At 41.1% G+C, this 13,350-nt stretch overlaps 2 protein-coding genes across 2 annotated transcripts; both read right to left on the bottom strand.

Moving 5' to 3' along the window:
• Positions 1–547: 547 nt before the first annotated feature.
• Positions 548–4,414, bottom strand: tekt4 (tektin 4). The gene is made up of 7 exons (XM_075463574.1): positions 3,806–4,414; positions 3,203–3,273; positions 2,955–3,098; positions 2,769–2,855; positions 2,550–2,685; positions 2,322–2,476; positions 548–2,242 (listed from the first exon to the last, which is right to left on the bottom strand). Exons 1-7 carry the CDS (start codon positions 4,331–4,333, stop codon positions 2,029–2,031), a joined length of 1,335 nt encoding a protein of 444 aa, XP_075319689.1. The 5' UTR covers positions 4,334–4,414; the 3' UTR covers positions 548–2,028.
• Positions 4,415–11,421: 7,007 nt separating this feature from the next.
• Positions 11,422–13,332, bottom strand: LOC142378721 (CMRF35-like molecule 3). The gene is made up of 3 exons (XM_075463551.1): positions 12,528–13,332; positions 12,049–12,375; positions 11,422–11,453 (listed from the first exon to the last, which is right to left on the bottom strand). The coding sequence occupies exons 1-3, from the start codon at positions 12,562–12,564 to the stop codon at positions 11,422–11,424; spliced, it is 396 nt and encodes a 131-aa protein (XP_075319666.1). The 5' UTR covers positions 12,565–13,332.
• Positions 13,333–13,350: the final 18 nt, after the last annotated feature.

Here is a 13,350-nt window from a genome sequence, read left to right as displayed (position 1 = left end):
ATGTCTGAACCGTGCGTCTTCGCATGAAGCTGAGTTTCATAACATCTTCAGTCGTGGCACCTCCTAACTTGAAGCAAGTTCTGTCTAAGAATAGAGACGAATGGTGGCTCAGTGAGTTCTTGAGAGAGAGAGAGAGAGAGAGAGAGAGAGAGCAGATCCTCCCAATAATGAGGCCTCAAAGCTTTACTTGTTCGTGAACTATATCCAGAATTAAAGTTTCGGTAAAAAAGATAAAAGTATGGAATTTATTTACACAATTTGTTGGAAATGTAGAGTATCCTTAAAAGTTTAATTGAATTATTCTGTTTCATTTTCGTAAACCAGAATTGACTCATCCCTCCCTCCCAAATAAAAAAGAAAAAACAATAACAATATAAATGTGCATATTGTGGTGGTTTTATTACAGATTAACATAACCAATAGACAAATCAGTTAGAAACAAAAGCTGTTCTTTTAAACCAATTTCATACACAAATCAACATCAACAAATGCACATAACCTCCTACCACAGCTTACCTTTTATTTTACATTTAGCTGCTACCTCGGACTTGTATGCTGTTTTTCTAGCTGAAAACACGTTGCTGTAAGGACGTCTGACAAGATGGAAGATATTAAGGCTCGAGAGCCCCCTCTAGTGGGGCAAAGCATCACTGGACACATGCACCATAGTGTCAACTGTCAATTTTTATAGCTGCTGCTATGCACTGTGTACAAGTAAGCAATTCAACCATTTGAAAATATAGAGCTTTCAGTGGGCTACATATATGTGTGAAAAGGTAGATTCATAAGAAGTCCCCCCACTTGGCCCCATTCCTTGGCTTGGCCCCCAATGCCCCAGCTGAAAGGTTGAATGATCTCTACTTCTTGATCCTCAAAAGAAAGGTACGCTTTATCTCTGCAAAACAGAGGATGGGCCAAAGAGCGGAATTTCTATTAAGATAGCTAGTTAACTTAGGATGAACCTATTTGTTGGACTGTGGAAGGAATTAGTCACATCCTGCACCATCATGCAACCTGCATCATAAAGAGGAAAAAACAAACAGTTATCTATAATGACAAAAATTCTCTTGACGGCCACTATCTCTGATTAGCTTTGCACGAATGTGGAGAAATGACAAAATGAGGAACATGAAACACTTCTGCTGAAGGGTGTCTGCAGACATGTCATGCTATTTCTGTTTTAGTAGATGCGGGGTATGTGACACTGCTGGAGAGATGTTTTAGGAAGTGCATATCTTTACTCTTTATTCATTTGTGATTTCATCATTTCATCCTCAATAGCGCTACTTCTTCAACTGCCAGCAGCTTAAGTCATGGTTTATAAATGCTAGTGTTTTCCTTGTTTTCCTACCTTTATAAGTATGCAGTATTAAACTGTCCCCTGTCACCTACCATAATCATCATAAGTAAATGTCTAGCCTTAAATTACTTGTAACTCTTAAAACAAGCTTTTGACCCACTAACACAAACAAAGTTTTCAAAAACTTGAAAAAATATAGAAGAACATGTACATACACACGGGTACACAGATAATATTTATATGTGGGCCTTATGACGGTTATAAACGGGCTGAAAAGTGACCCCCAAATGAGATTGTCCATAGTAATTATAATGTTAATTGACCAGATTGGTTATGCTCGGGTAAATGGGTACTGAACGGGGATGTGTCCAAAATCTTATGTGGGGTCCATTTTTCTGCCCATTTTTAAACCCCATGGACCCCATATGAATGTTGGCTGGGTACTGTCATGCAATGTTTTCTGTGCTGCTTCAGCGGCTGAGGTCAGCATGAAGAGAAATGGTTGAAACACAAGAGGAAGTATTCGTGTTTCATCTCAAGTCAGTGTCACTTGTCAGTCTTATGAAACATAAGACTGACAAGTGAGGTGATGTTTCTAACTATTACATTTGAGGCTTTCTTGTTTACTCTGATCATAACGACACAGAACAAAAAGATAAAAGAACAATCCCAAATTTTAAAGTTAGAAAAATAAAACCAAGATCAGTTTCATAGGCACTCAAAGTTGTTCAGAAGCCTGACAATGCTGAGACAGTTGGGTATCTTTTGCGGTGAGTCATGCACTTGTCCCTATCGATGAATAATGAATGGCTTTTACACTTTATGTCCTTCTTAAGTACCATCTGTGACTCCTCCAGGTGGGACAGGGAGCTTCTGGCTTTGCTCAGCTTCTGGTTCAGTGACGCCAGGAAGGCATCAATTTGTCTCACCTCTCCTTCCAAACTGCCAAGACAAGTCACAGATGATCACATAATAAAAGAGAAACAGGATATAGAGGTTTTTGTGTTTTGTTTATGCATACCTAAGCTGGGGTTGATCCCTGCAGAGCTCCATGTTGGGTCTGAGGGAGCGAAGGTAAAGTCTGGACTGAGCTACTCGCAGTGGAGCCTCTTTGTTGTGGATGGCCTGCTGTAGAGCAACGATGTTCCTCTCCTGGGCTCCGATTTGTTCCAAAATCTTCACACACAGTAATACAAACAATCATCAATCATCTTTCGACCTCTTTCTTTTTTTTTGCCAGCTTGCCTACCTGAGTGAGCTTCATGTCCAGCTGAGTTTTGGCCTCACTAAGCTCCACACAGCGCTGGCTGAAGGCTTGATCCACACTGGAGCACTGTACTCTCAGATCTTCAGTGGTGTCCTGCAGCATTCGCTCCACCAGCACCCTGACACACAAACAAGATTTACAAAAGTCGTTTTCAGACTTTATTACAGCTTAAAAACAATCTGAACCGGCATGTTCTCTGACCTGAGGCTGTTTGTGGCTTGTTCCTCCTGCATGGCCTTGGACAGGTTGTCCTGTGTATATTTGGTCCATGATGAGGGGTTACACACACTGCAGCAGAACAGAAGGCACAGTACATAGTAAGGTTAAGTACAAAGATTACCAGCAGAGTCTCTCCTTCATTTGATGCTTCCATACACTCAGACTTACTGCTCCTGCATGGCGGCTGAGCTGGGGTGCTGCTGTGTATCTGGACTTGTGTTACAGTGCCTACCACCGTGGTCATCAAAGCTGTAGGCCTGGTACTTATCAGACCAGTCCAACTCCAGTGTCTGCTTGGCCTCTCTGTTCATCCTGACACACATAAATGGAGGATGATGCAGTTCTCCACAGAGCTTTGACATTATTGTAATGAACACCATTCACGAACAAGCCAATAAGCAAAGTTTTGTACTCACTTGATTTGACTGACAACCTGAGCTGTAGTTCTCTTCAGAAGAGCCTGGACACTCCTGATCAAGTCCACCTCCTGCAAACAGACAGGCTTACAGTATGGGTGGTCTGCTGAGATTGTGTTACTGTTAGATACCTGATCCTGAAACTATTGTTATTAGAGCAAAAATGAGTCAGGCGCTACATGGTGGTGTGGTGGTTAGCACTGTCGCCTCACAGCAAAATGGTTCCTGGTTCAAATCCCAGCTGGGGTCTTTCTGTGTGGAGTTTGCATGTTCTCCCTGTGTATGTGGCTTCTCTCTGGGTACTCTGGCTTCCTCCCACTGCCCAAAAAACATGCATTTTAGGTTAATTTTTGTCTCTAAATTGACCCTGGGAGTAAGTGTGAGCGTGCATGATTGTTTGTCTCTGTGATGGTCTGCCAACTTCTCCAGGGTGTAGCCTACCCTGCTTTTTGCCCAACGACAGCCGTGACCCTGAGTTGGATTAAGTAGGTATAAAAAATAGATGGAATGGATGGATGGAAAAATTAGTCAGTGTTTCACAGGGCTACAATCAATGACTATTTTCACTAGCAGTTAATTTACTGATTACATCCAGTGTTTCACCTTCAGCAGCTCCTCTTCCACGGTGTCTCTGACAAGGTCTGGTCCCAGTCTTCTCGCCCTGCAGTTCAGATTATCAGTGGCGATGGCATAAGGAGTCTCAGTGGCATCCAGCGCCCTCTCCAGCCGCGTCTTTAAGGCCAGCAGTGACTCTGTGTCGGCCTGCAGCTGCTCAATGTGCCGCTGCAGCTCTGACTTCCAGTAGTGGATCTCTTGTAGTCTCTCTCCCAGAAGACAAGTTCCCTTGGTCTGGGTCTTGAAAGTGGCTGCTTCTGTGTCCTGGTTCAAAGTTCTGGACTGTCGCTGGATGCTCTCAGATTCGTGATGGTCGGTACCAGCCTGTTCTAGTATGGTTTGGTAGTTGGAGAACCATTCAGCTGGCATGTATTTTGCTGAGCGGTACCCTGCGGTGGCTGAGCCTGAGGACAGCTGAGGGATGTCTGGCTCCACAGGTGGACCTTCCTTTTGGACTCCTTGAGCTACAGCTCTGCTGTCGTAGTGCGGCCGTGACACTATAACTTCGGAACTCATTTTTTCTGATAGTTCAGTTGAAAGAAAAACTACAAATCAGCTGATCGAAGCAAGTTTAGACTGAAAATTTAATTGATTGAGTTTCTTTAGCTTCAACTGTCCAGGCCGAGCTGCAGGCTTATGTTTGTTTGCTGTTGCTTAGTTACACAGTCAGCTGAGCAGTTTTGGCTCAGCTGACTGGCTCACTTCTCAAAGAATGAGATGGGGCGTGAATGGCAGTTTGACTCATCAGACAGACAGAGGAGAATACAGTCTAAAGGGAAAATCATTAATAATTTAAACCTTTGGTATTGGCATAAACTCAAATTATATAAATTCAATATAGATACCAGGAAAAACCTCAATATTAAGGTACACATTATACAGCCATTTTAACCTCCACTTGCATTTATTAGCCATCTATGAGTGTCCAATTACGTCACAGGCAGGAAAATGGGATTATTGAAAGTCAGACCTCATATCTGCAGACTAAAGGTTCAGTTGTAGTGATACTAACGTTACAGTACAACATAAATCAGAGCTGTTGGAAAACTCAATGATCTCATGAAAGAGAAAGCACAGCATTTACTTTAGTTTTTCATTTTGCTATAGGTTGACGTATTGTGCTTTTATGCTACACGTTTATCCAGAATATTCTCTACAGAATGTGAGTCAATAGCTGGTCCAGGGGTAAAAACAATACTGCTATAGGAGAATAAAAACAATTCATATCTATTACACATTTTATGGTATGAGATTTTTACAAAATTCCAGCGTGGTTTTAATCTGATAGTGGAACCTTTGGGCCTTTGTGGTGCATGTTGCAAATAGAGAATTTATAAGTCTGCAAGTTGTTATCATAATCATGCAAATGTTTCAATTTGTTATTGCTTTCATTCTGGTGGTGACCTGTAATTATCACTCAGCTGCATTACATTACAAGACATCCTGCCTTTAGCGCACTAACCATGACGATTTTCAGACATCTTACGGGAAAAATATACATAAAAGGGGGATATCAGAGTGTTCAGTAACATTTGGCAATAAGATAAAAATGCATTATGTAAACAGTGAAATATAATTTCACGACGATGAACCAAAACTTTATTGAAGCAAACCAAAGACACTGCCACAGCAGGAGGTCCAAGGAACAAAAATCTAAACGAACAAACTAAGCAGAGGTTAAAACACAAGCCTCACTATTATCAGGGAGCAACGAAGAGGATCTGGCTCTGAACAAAGAAAACCTCTAAGTATCTATGCAGAGGAAGCCGATGACAAACAAAGGGCAGGTGAGGTAACTGGACAGTAGAGTCCTGGTGTGCAGGAAGACTAATAAAAGAATGATCTTTTTCCTTGACCTCATTGGAAAATGTTACGAGAAAAGAAATTCTTAAAATCTTAGTAAAAGATGACTGTGCTACGATGAGATTCTGACCATGCTTGCACTGAACTGTGATGTGTGTCGGCCACAGCAAAACTACATTTGTTCAACGAATTAATCCAAAAAGTGTTTGAGATACTTATTTAATGGAATATTATCAGGTTGTTATACAGAGGCATGATCATGTTAGCAAAATAAGACTTTATCATCAAGGCATATAATTATGGTATGAAAAAAAGGGCAGAAAAGTGAAATACATTGTTGTCACAGGTTGTTCTACACTCACCCTCCTGTCCTCATATTTATCTACACAAATCCCAGTTGGTATGACTGTATAAATATAACTGAATATCGTTTTGAATGTTGCAATAGCAAGGAAATGTGGGCCGGACTGATCCGGCTTTCCTCTCAAAAAGGGGGGTTTAGTGTTTCCTATGCTAAAGGAGATACGAAAGGAAGCACTGAAGATCATTTCCTTAGTATTTAGAGAATTCAAACAGCTTTTATCATGCCTGCTATTTAAATACCTCCAGGTCATTTCACTCCAGAAGGAACCTTCCTAACCCCAAAAAAAACTATTATTAAACCTGACCCAGAGACAATTCAAGGAACAGACTGTGGATATAAAACAGGAATATGGTCATGAAACTAAATAGACAAGCCAAGATAAACTCAACACAACATGGAAATGACAACAACACAGTAACACCAAAACAGAGCAAAAAAAACAGCAAAGTTATTTGTAGGCCTGCAGGAAGATGAGCTTTTATCAGCAGCATCATTTACAAGCCAAAAAACACCAAACACATCCTAAAAAGGATGTGCCTTTTTGCCATCAGACCTCTGGAGCTGGTTCAGAAAGCTGCTGCTCGTCTGGTGTTCAACCTCTCCAAGTTCTCCCACACCACTCCCCTTCTCCGCTCTCTACACTGGCTCCCTGTAGCTGCTCGCATCCAGTTTAAGACTCTGGTGCTAGCCTACAGGGCAGTGGAAGGAAAAGCTCCTTCATACCTCCAGGCCCTACACCCCCGTCCGACCACTTCGCTCTGCGGCCTCCAGGCGCCTGGCTGCCCCGTCACTCAGGGGTCCCTGTGCACGATCGACACGGTCACGGCTTTTCTCTGTTCTGGCACCCCGATGGTGGAACGATCTCCCGACTGATGTCAGGACAGCTGAGTTGCTGCCCATCTTTCGCCGCAGGCTGAAAACCCATCTCTTCAGGAAACACCACCCTGATCCGCCCTCTTAGGACATCACCTGCTCCGTCCTAGTTCCTTACGCACTTATTGTTTCCTCCACCACTGGCACCCTCTATATTTTCATTACCCCCTACCCGAACCAGGGTTTGAATCCCATTCCTGCTTTTCTTACCTCTTTTAATTCTTCCCCTACCCGAACCAGGGTTTGCATCCCCACCCCACTGTGACTGGTGTGTAGTTGGTGAGAGGCTGAGGTAGATTATGGTGGTTGTGGTGTGAGGGGCAGTGTTGGCTGGCATTAGGGGGGTGACTCTGGGACGCCAGTGGTCATTGTCTAGCCTCCTGGAGGTGTCGTGGGCCCAACTAGACGAAACACTGATGGAAGGAGGTTCCCACCTGATGACCCAATGATTCCTTTATTTTATTTTAATTTTTTATTTTCTTTAGCACAAGTTTCTTGTGTTTATATTGAATCCTAAATTGTCTTTGTTTTCTAAATAGTCTTCCCATCTGTCTAGGTACCTGACTTATTGCACTTACTCTAGCACTAGTTTTGCTCTTAGCTGTTTGGTTTTGGAAGGAAATGCACTTATGATTTCTTGTGACCTGAAGTTCTTTTGCCTACCGATGTTGAACGCATTTATTGTAAGTCGCTTTGGTTAAAAGCGTCTGCAAAATGACCATATTGTAATGTCTAAGTGCCAGTATCAGACAGTGATTGGTCTGAATATTTGTTGTTTTGATAGCTTGGAGCCTAGCAAGATGAATCATCGTGTGAAAATGATATTGCACATACACAATAGGAAACCAGTTTCCTAAAAATGTAACCTTTATTAAGTTTACTGAACTTAACGTCTCAATTTCTTATGTTAGTCTCAGAGGATAGACTTTACATTTGGAGTCCCACTAACAGCTAAATCATCAATCCTACATTTGCATTGCTAAGTGTAAAGCACATGAGGTCCTCAAATCTTAAAATATCCACTCTTTAATTAGCTGTAGCTATTGGGTGAGAAGTGAGGTACACTCTGAACAGATCACCAGTCTGATCTGACAGCTGAGACGTTTCAAACTCTCTTCAGATGGTATCAAAAAGTTACAGATGTTCAGTTGTGATGAAGTTAAGTTAGATAGGTGAAGTAGATATCAGGATTCAAGTTGCTCTGCGCACTGGAAGAGTTCATGTTTGGTAGCTCATCTTAGATGCCATAAGTCTGAAAAGAATGAGACACACAATAAATATCAATTACAGTGTAGGCAGCTTGAAAAGTTTTGGACTTGCAGCCTTGTTTACGTATATCATTAACTGTCATCTCCCTTCCTGAATCAGCAGCGTTCATTGGTTTCATTGTGACACCACCTACTGAAACAATGAAATAAACGATGTTGCTTTTGTAGTTTTCTCAGAGTTTCTATGTGTGTGTGAGTGTGTGTGAGTGTGGTCACATGTTCTCACATGTAGAATTTACCTTGCAACTTTCTTAGATTTTTTTTAAAAACCATCAGAAGGACAAATGCTAGGATCAACAGTAGAACCAGGACTGCAGGTAGAACATAAAATAAAGTCATATCTAGAAAGAGGAAAATACAAAACACCATAAGTATACACAGCACACTTTACAAACACACATACACACACAGTGGTAGAATGCATGGTGCACAAGAAATTACACCAAACATGTGGCCTATACTCTATAGGCCTGCAGTCTAACACACATACACACTGTGTCTGTCACATGACAGTAACAATGATAGGGAACTGAAAAAAACAAAAAAAAGAGGAAATATAAGTACTATACAGATGTAGGACGACTCAAGTGACACGACTGCTGTTTAAAGGCCATACTGCTCCTGAGTATAGTTAAGGGGGTTTAATTGATGTAATTGGAATGAAAAAAAACCCTGTTAGCAGTCAAAACAACGACTCTATGTTCAAAATAATGGCAAAACTTCTTGTAAGCTACTTATGAAACGATCGACTGGGCTACACTCAACAGGGAAAACTTGTTATGGCTAAATGACAAATTCAGCATCACAGAGCTTCAGGGTCTGTTTACAGACATGTACTCTGGACATGACTGAAATATTTAGGGACCGAGCAGTGAAACTGCAAGGACCCTATTGTATCTGTAAGGTTTATTATTATTTTTATTTTTCTCCATTATTCTTATTCTTTGCAAAAGGTATGCGAAACTCAGGAAATTTCGCGAGCGCCACGTGCCAGTCGACGACATGAAAGAATCTAAACTTTATATTTTTGGGAGTCGCTCATTGACTCTGTAGCGCCCCCTTCGATGCTTAAAAATGGTCCCCGCATTGGGGTTACTTTTGCGTTGGACGACGAAATTCGGTACACTCAATCATCATGCCCAGACGCACAAAAAAGTGTCATGCCGCCATGGTCCCATGTCCACAGGAAGGCGGCCATTTTGGATGGAAAGTGCATTTTCGTGCCATTTTTGACCGATTCTACGCCTTGCATAAGATTGAACTTGTCCTACAGATTTCGTGCTACAGACTTCAAACTTGGCCAGGTTACTCCTAAGACATGGGGGGGAAATTCATGGAGAAACTTTTTCAAAGCTTCAAACTTTGCCAGGTAATTCCTAAGACATGGGGGGATAAAATCATGGAAAAACTTTTTCAAACCTCAAAGGGCGTGGCAATGGCGACGCCTCAAATTTATGACTCGCCATGAAAAATTAAGTCGCTTATAACTCCCACATACATTATCCAATCTGTCCCAAACTTCATACGGTGATTGCTGGACCCAGCCTGAACGCGCACATATAGAATTGTGATATCCACCTACAGCGCCACCTAATGGTAGTCGGAAATGTCTTTTTTTTCCACACCTCACATTTTATCAAACTCCTCCTACAAATGTAATGCTACAAGCTTCAAACTTAGCCAGGTTACTCTTAAGACATGGGGGCAAAACTTCATGGAAATACTTTTCCAAAATCTGAACAGTGTGGGCGTGGCCAGGCGGTGAAAATCGTGTGATGGCGTTTGTGATTTGAAAGCCTCATCATCATTGCAAGGTCATGAAACTTGGCATACACGTCCACCTTGACGACCTCGTACGTATTTAAAGGGTATTGTGTGTGGGCGGAGCAAAATGGCTCAGTGGCGCCCCCTAGAAATGTTCAAAAACCCCTCCGCATTGGGGTTATTATGTGCTCGTACGTACGCAGAGGGTATCGTGCGTGTGGGCAGAGCTGCAGCTCCAGCGTCCAGCCTATGCCCCAACGTACACACATCCCAACGTACGCACACCTCGGTCCCGCTCACAGCTGCTTGCAGCTTTCTAGTTTATACTTGTAACTCATGTTCATTAATTCAGATCATATCCAAGCAATACATGTTACCCCTGCTCATCTGCACATACCCGGCAGTGGCTCTTTGGGGACTCATCCTCTCAGGCTGAGAGCCACTGGCATCAACTCAACCTTAAATCAACTCTGCATATAAGATTAGATAGTTTACATTAGGGACTTCATTTTTGATCCTCCTTACAGAGGTGTAACAAAACAACTAATTCTAATAAACACACAAATGTGAAATGAATTTACTTGGGACATTTTGTGATGGAGATGTAACCCCTCCAGCAGTTGTGGTCAGGATCACTGTCAGAGAAAAGTATTACACCAAATTGACTTTTAATATCTCAGAATAATAATATATTCTGTTTATTTCACTTAAAATGCATCAGGACACAAGTCTTTGGATCAAAGTTTGAACCTATAATTCTACAGTCTCATTTATTGTTTTTTTACTCATATTTTTTATTATTTTCTAATTATCTTACCCTGTGACAAGTGAATCTTGGTGTAGTTTCCAAAACTCCACTGTGAGTCTGAGCCACACCAGTACGTTCCAGCATCACCTGCTTCCAGCTCTGCGATGGTCACTGAGAAAGAGTTGGAGGAGGCATTGTGAAGTGTGAACCTGCTTTGACTCGTCATGTCTCTGCAGTTGTTGCGTTGGTCTCCTTTACAGAGGAACTTCCTGTTTTTCTGGTGTTGAGGTGGATAGGGACACTGCAAAGTTACTGGATGTCCCACAATGCCTCTGACTTCACACAGCACCATTCTGATAGACAGAGAGATTATCTATTACTAAAACTGAAATATTCAGAGAGATAACGAATGTCTGGATAACAATTTCACTCGAAGCTCTTTGTTCTTTTAGCTCATTTGCATACTGTGATGTGTAATTATGACCTCTCACCTCTGACTTCCAAGTGAACAGCAGAGAAATCATCCAGTCCTGTGTTTCTGTGAACACCACAAAGGTACAACCCAGAATCTTCTAGAGTCAGACTGCTAATGTTCACTGTGAATCTTGATACGTTGTCATCAGTGAGCCTGAATCGTCTTTTTCGTGTGTTGTCAGAGGTGATTACTGCCTGCTGCAGACATGTGGAGGACTGGTTTCCTCTGCAGATGTACTTCAGGTTGTTGGTATACTGAGACTCATAGGGACAACTGATGGACATTGAACCTACGAGGAAGGTTCAAACCTTAGAGTTTAATCACATCTTCACAGCAGCTGTCTGTTCAGAAAATAAACACTCACAGAAGATGTTACAGCTGAATAAAGGTGTCCCAAAAGACATTTCTACTTTATGTTTGATGTTTATATTTCCTTCACATACAACAATGTTACACATCTGAACTCTAGGAAGTTCACTTCCGTGTCTGTTTTGCTATAGCTTTATTTGTCCCAAGTGTAATTTCACAGTCTGGTTCTGGACCATCGGATCTGTTCACAAACAGTGAAACAGTGTCTCATGTCAGGCTGCATCTTTCTACATTTGTATGGATCTTCTTCACTTAAATTAAAATTTTACAAACAGAAATTAACATGTTTTGTTTTAATTTCACTCTATACAGTACTCAGGACTGTGTTGTCTGTGATTATCGTTTTTATTTGTGTGTTTTTTGCAACTACATTACATGCAGTAATAGATGCTGAAAATGATCTACTTAACAGAGCAGAGGTGTGGTGGTCTGTTGTGGCGAGAGTGCAAATCCTGTCCCGGTCCTAGTTTTATAGCACTTCCACCTCTTGTATTTATTAATCCCTTACATTTGAATTTTACTCAACAACAAACCAGAAATTAAGTTGTAGAAACTTTTATGAATTACCTTTTGTTGTTTCTAGTTGTACTTCGGTGTAAAAATCCTTTCCAGTCTTTGTCACCCCACACCAGTATTTCCCAGCATCGATAGAACGAAGATCAGAGATGGTCGTTGTGAAGATTCTTGTCTTCTTGTCATCATAGATGGAGTATTTGGTTTTATTTCTCTCAGATGTTGTAAGAAGAACATCACTGTTGCCACAGTTGTTCTTACACAGGTACTTCTCATAATCCTCATAACCAGACTCATAGGAGCAGGAAACCTGAACATCTCTGCCCTCATATCCAAACACATGGATCACTCCTGCTGCACTGGTCACACAACTCAGAAGAGCTGGAAAGAGAAAGAGAAGACAACATTAATTTATTATCTATACTTATTAGTTTGAATATCAAGTCCTTAGAACCAAATTTTCATGAAAGTTGCATTTATTCACGATCGGTCCTGATCTGTGGAAATTAAAAGTTAAACAAGATGTAACTCACTGCAGAGGATGGACAGAAGGTTTTGAAAACTCCACATCTTCTCGTTCCTAAAGACGACATATAAACTAAAGTACAGTCGATGGGGTTTGAAGCCGCTGTGTCAAACATTTTGAGGAAATAACAGTTTGCGTAATCTGAAAACAATCGGTGTGTAAATTTAACACCAACAGCACGTGTGAAAGTTCCGCTTGTGTAAATCATCACTTTTGAACCTTTTTATGATAAATATAAAAATTGAGTTGTGTGTACATACATACACATGCACATTAGAAAATGCTTAAATAATAGCCGGTAGAGCTCAGTTAGAAAATAAATGTAGAAGTTTAGTCAAGAAGCTGATACTCCAGGAAGTCGTCTCACAGCGAAAGGGAACGTACATCTTCTTTCTGCACTCTGTGTTCTTTTTCAATGAAATATATAAAAAATATTACAAGATAACCAGTGAGCTGTAGTTGTTTTTTAATTCATTTATCTGTTTACGTTTTCAACCGTTGGACAGCCTCTAATTGATCCCTCCTCCTTAGAGCAAATAAGTACATTTTCCAAAATGACGAACCCCTTCTTTAAAGGGACACTAAGTAATAAATAAAGTAAAGTCATTTATTAGCTCAAATCAATATATTCATTCATAAATTAGTCCTCATTGGTGTAAAATTATCTCTGTCAACAATCTCAATTATCCTCCTGAGTGAAGAATAACTTGTCTGTATCTACATAGAGCGGGCGAGCTCTATAGAGGCTTCCGGTCTATGAAAAACGACGAAGTGCCGAGAGGGACATAAAGCACTTCGAATCGCCTTTTTTTTTTTTTTTTTTTTTTTTT

Source organism: Odontesthes bonariensis, chromosome 4 (assembly GCF_027942865.1).
Source record: "Odontesthes bonariensis isolate fOdoBon6 chromosome 4, fOdoBon6.hap1, whole genome shotgun sequence".
Classification (NCBI taxonomy): Eukaryota; Metazoa; Chordata; class Actinopteri; order Atheriniformes; family Atherinopsidae; genus Odontesthes; species Odontesthes bonariensis.
Note: the sequence above shows the minus strand (reverse complement) of the source record. Positions and strands in the feature narration are given on the sequence as shown.

Excerpts from the sequence above, each read along its gene's own strand:
- tekt4 (XM_075463574.1), bottom strand. The coding sequence starts at position 4,333 with ATGAGTTCCGAAGTTATAGTGTCACGGCCGCACTACGACAGCAGAGCT. Across the intron at positions 3,274-3,805 it reads TGGAAGAGGAGCTGCTGAAG|GAGGTGGACTTGATCAGGAG; the intron begins GTGAAACACTGG and ends GTCTGTTTGCAG. Across the intron at positions 2,686-2,768 it reads CAAGCCACAAACAGCCTCAG|GGTGCTGGTGGAGCGAATGC; the intron begins GTCAGAGAACAT and ends TTTGTGTGTCAG.
- LOC142378721 (XM_075463551.1), bottom strand. The coding sequence starts at position 12,564 with ATGTGGAGTTTTCAAAACCTTCTGTCCATCCTCTGCA. Across the intron at positions 12,376-12,527 it reads CCTTCTGTCCATCCTCTGCA|CTCTTCTGAGTTGTGTGACC; the intron begins GTGAGTTACATC and ends TTCTCTTTCCAG. Across the intron at positions 11,454-12,048 it reads ACAACTAGAAACAACAAAAG|ACAGCTGCTGTGAAGATGTG; the intron begins GTAATTCATAAA and ends TTTTCTGAACAG.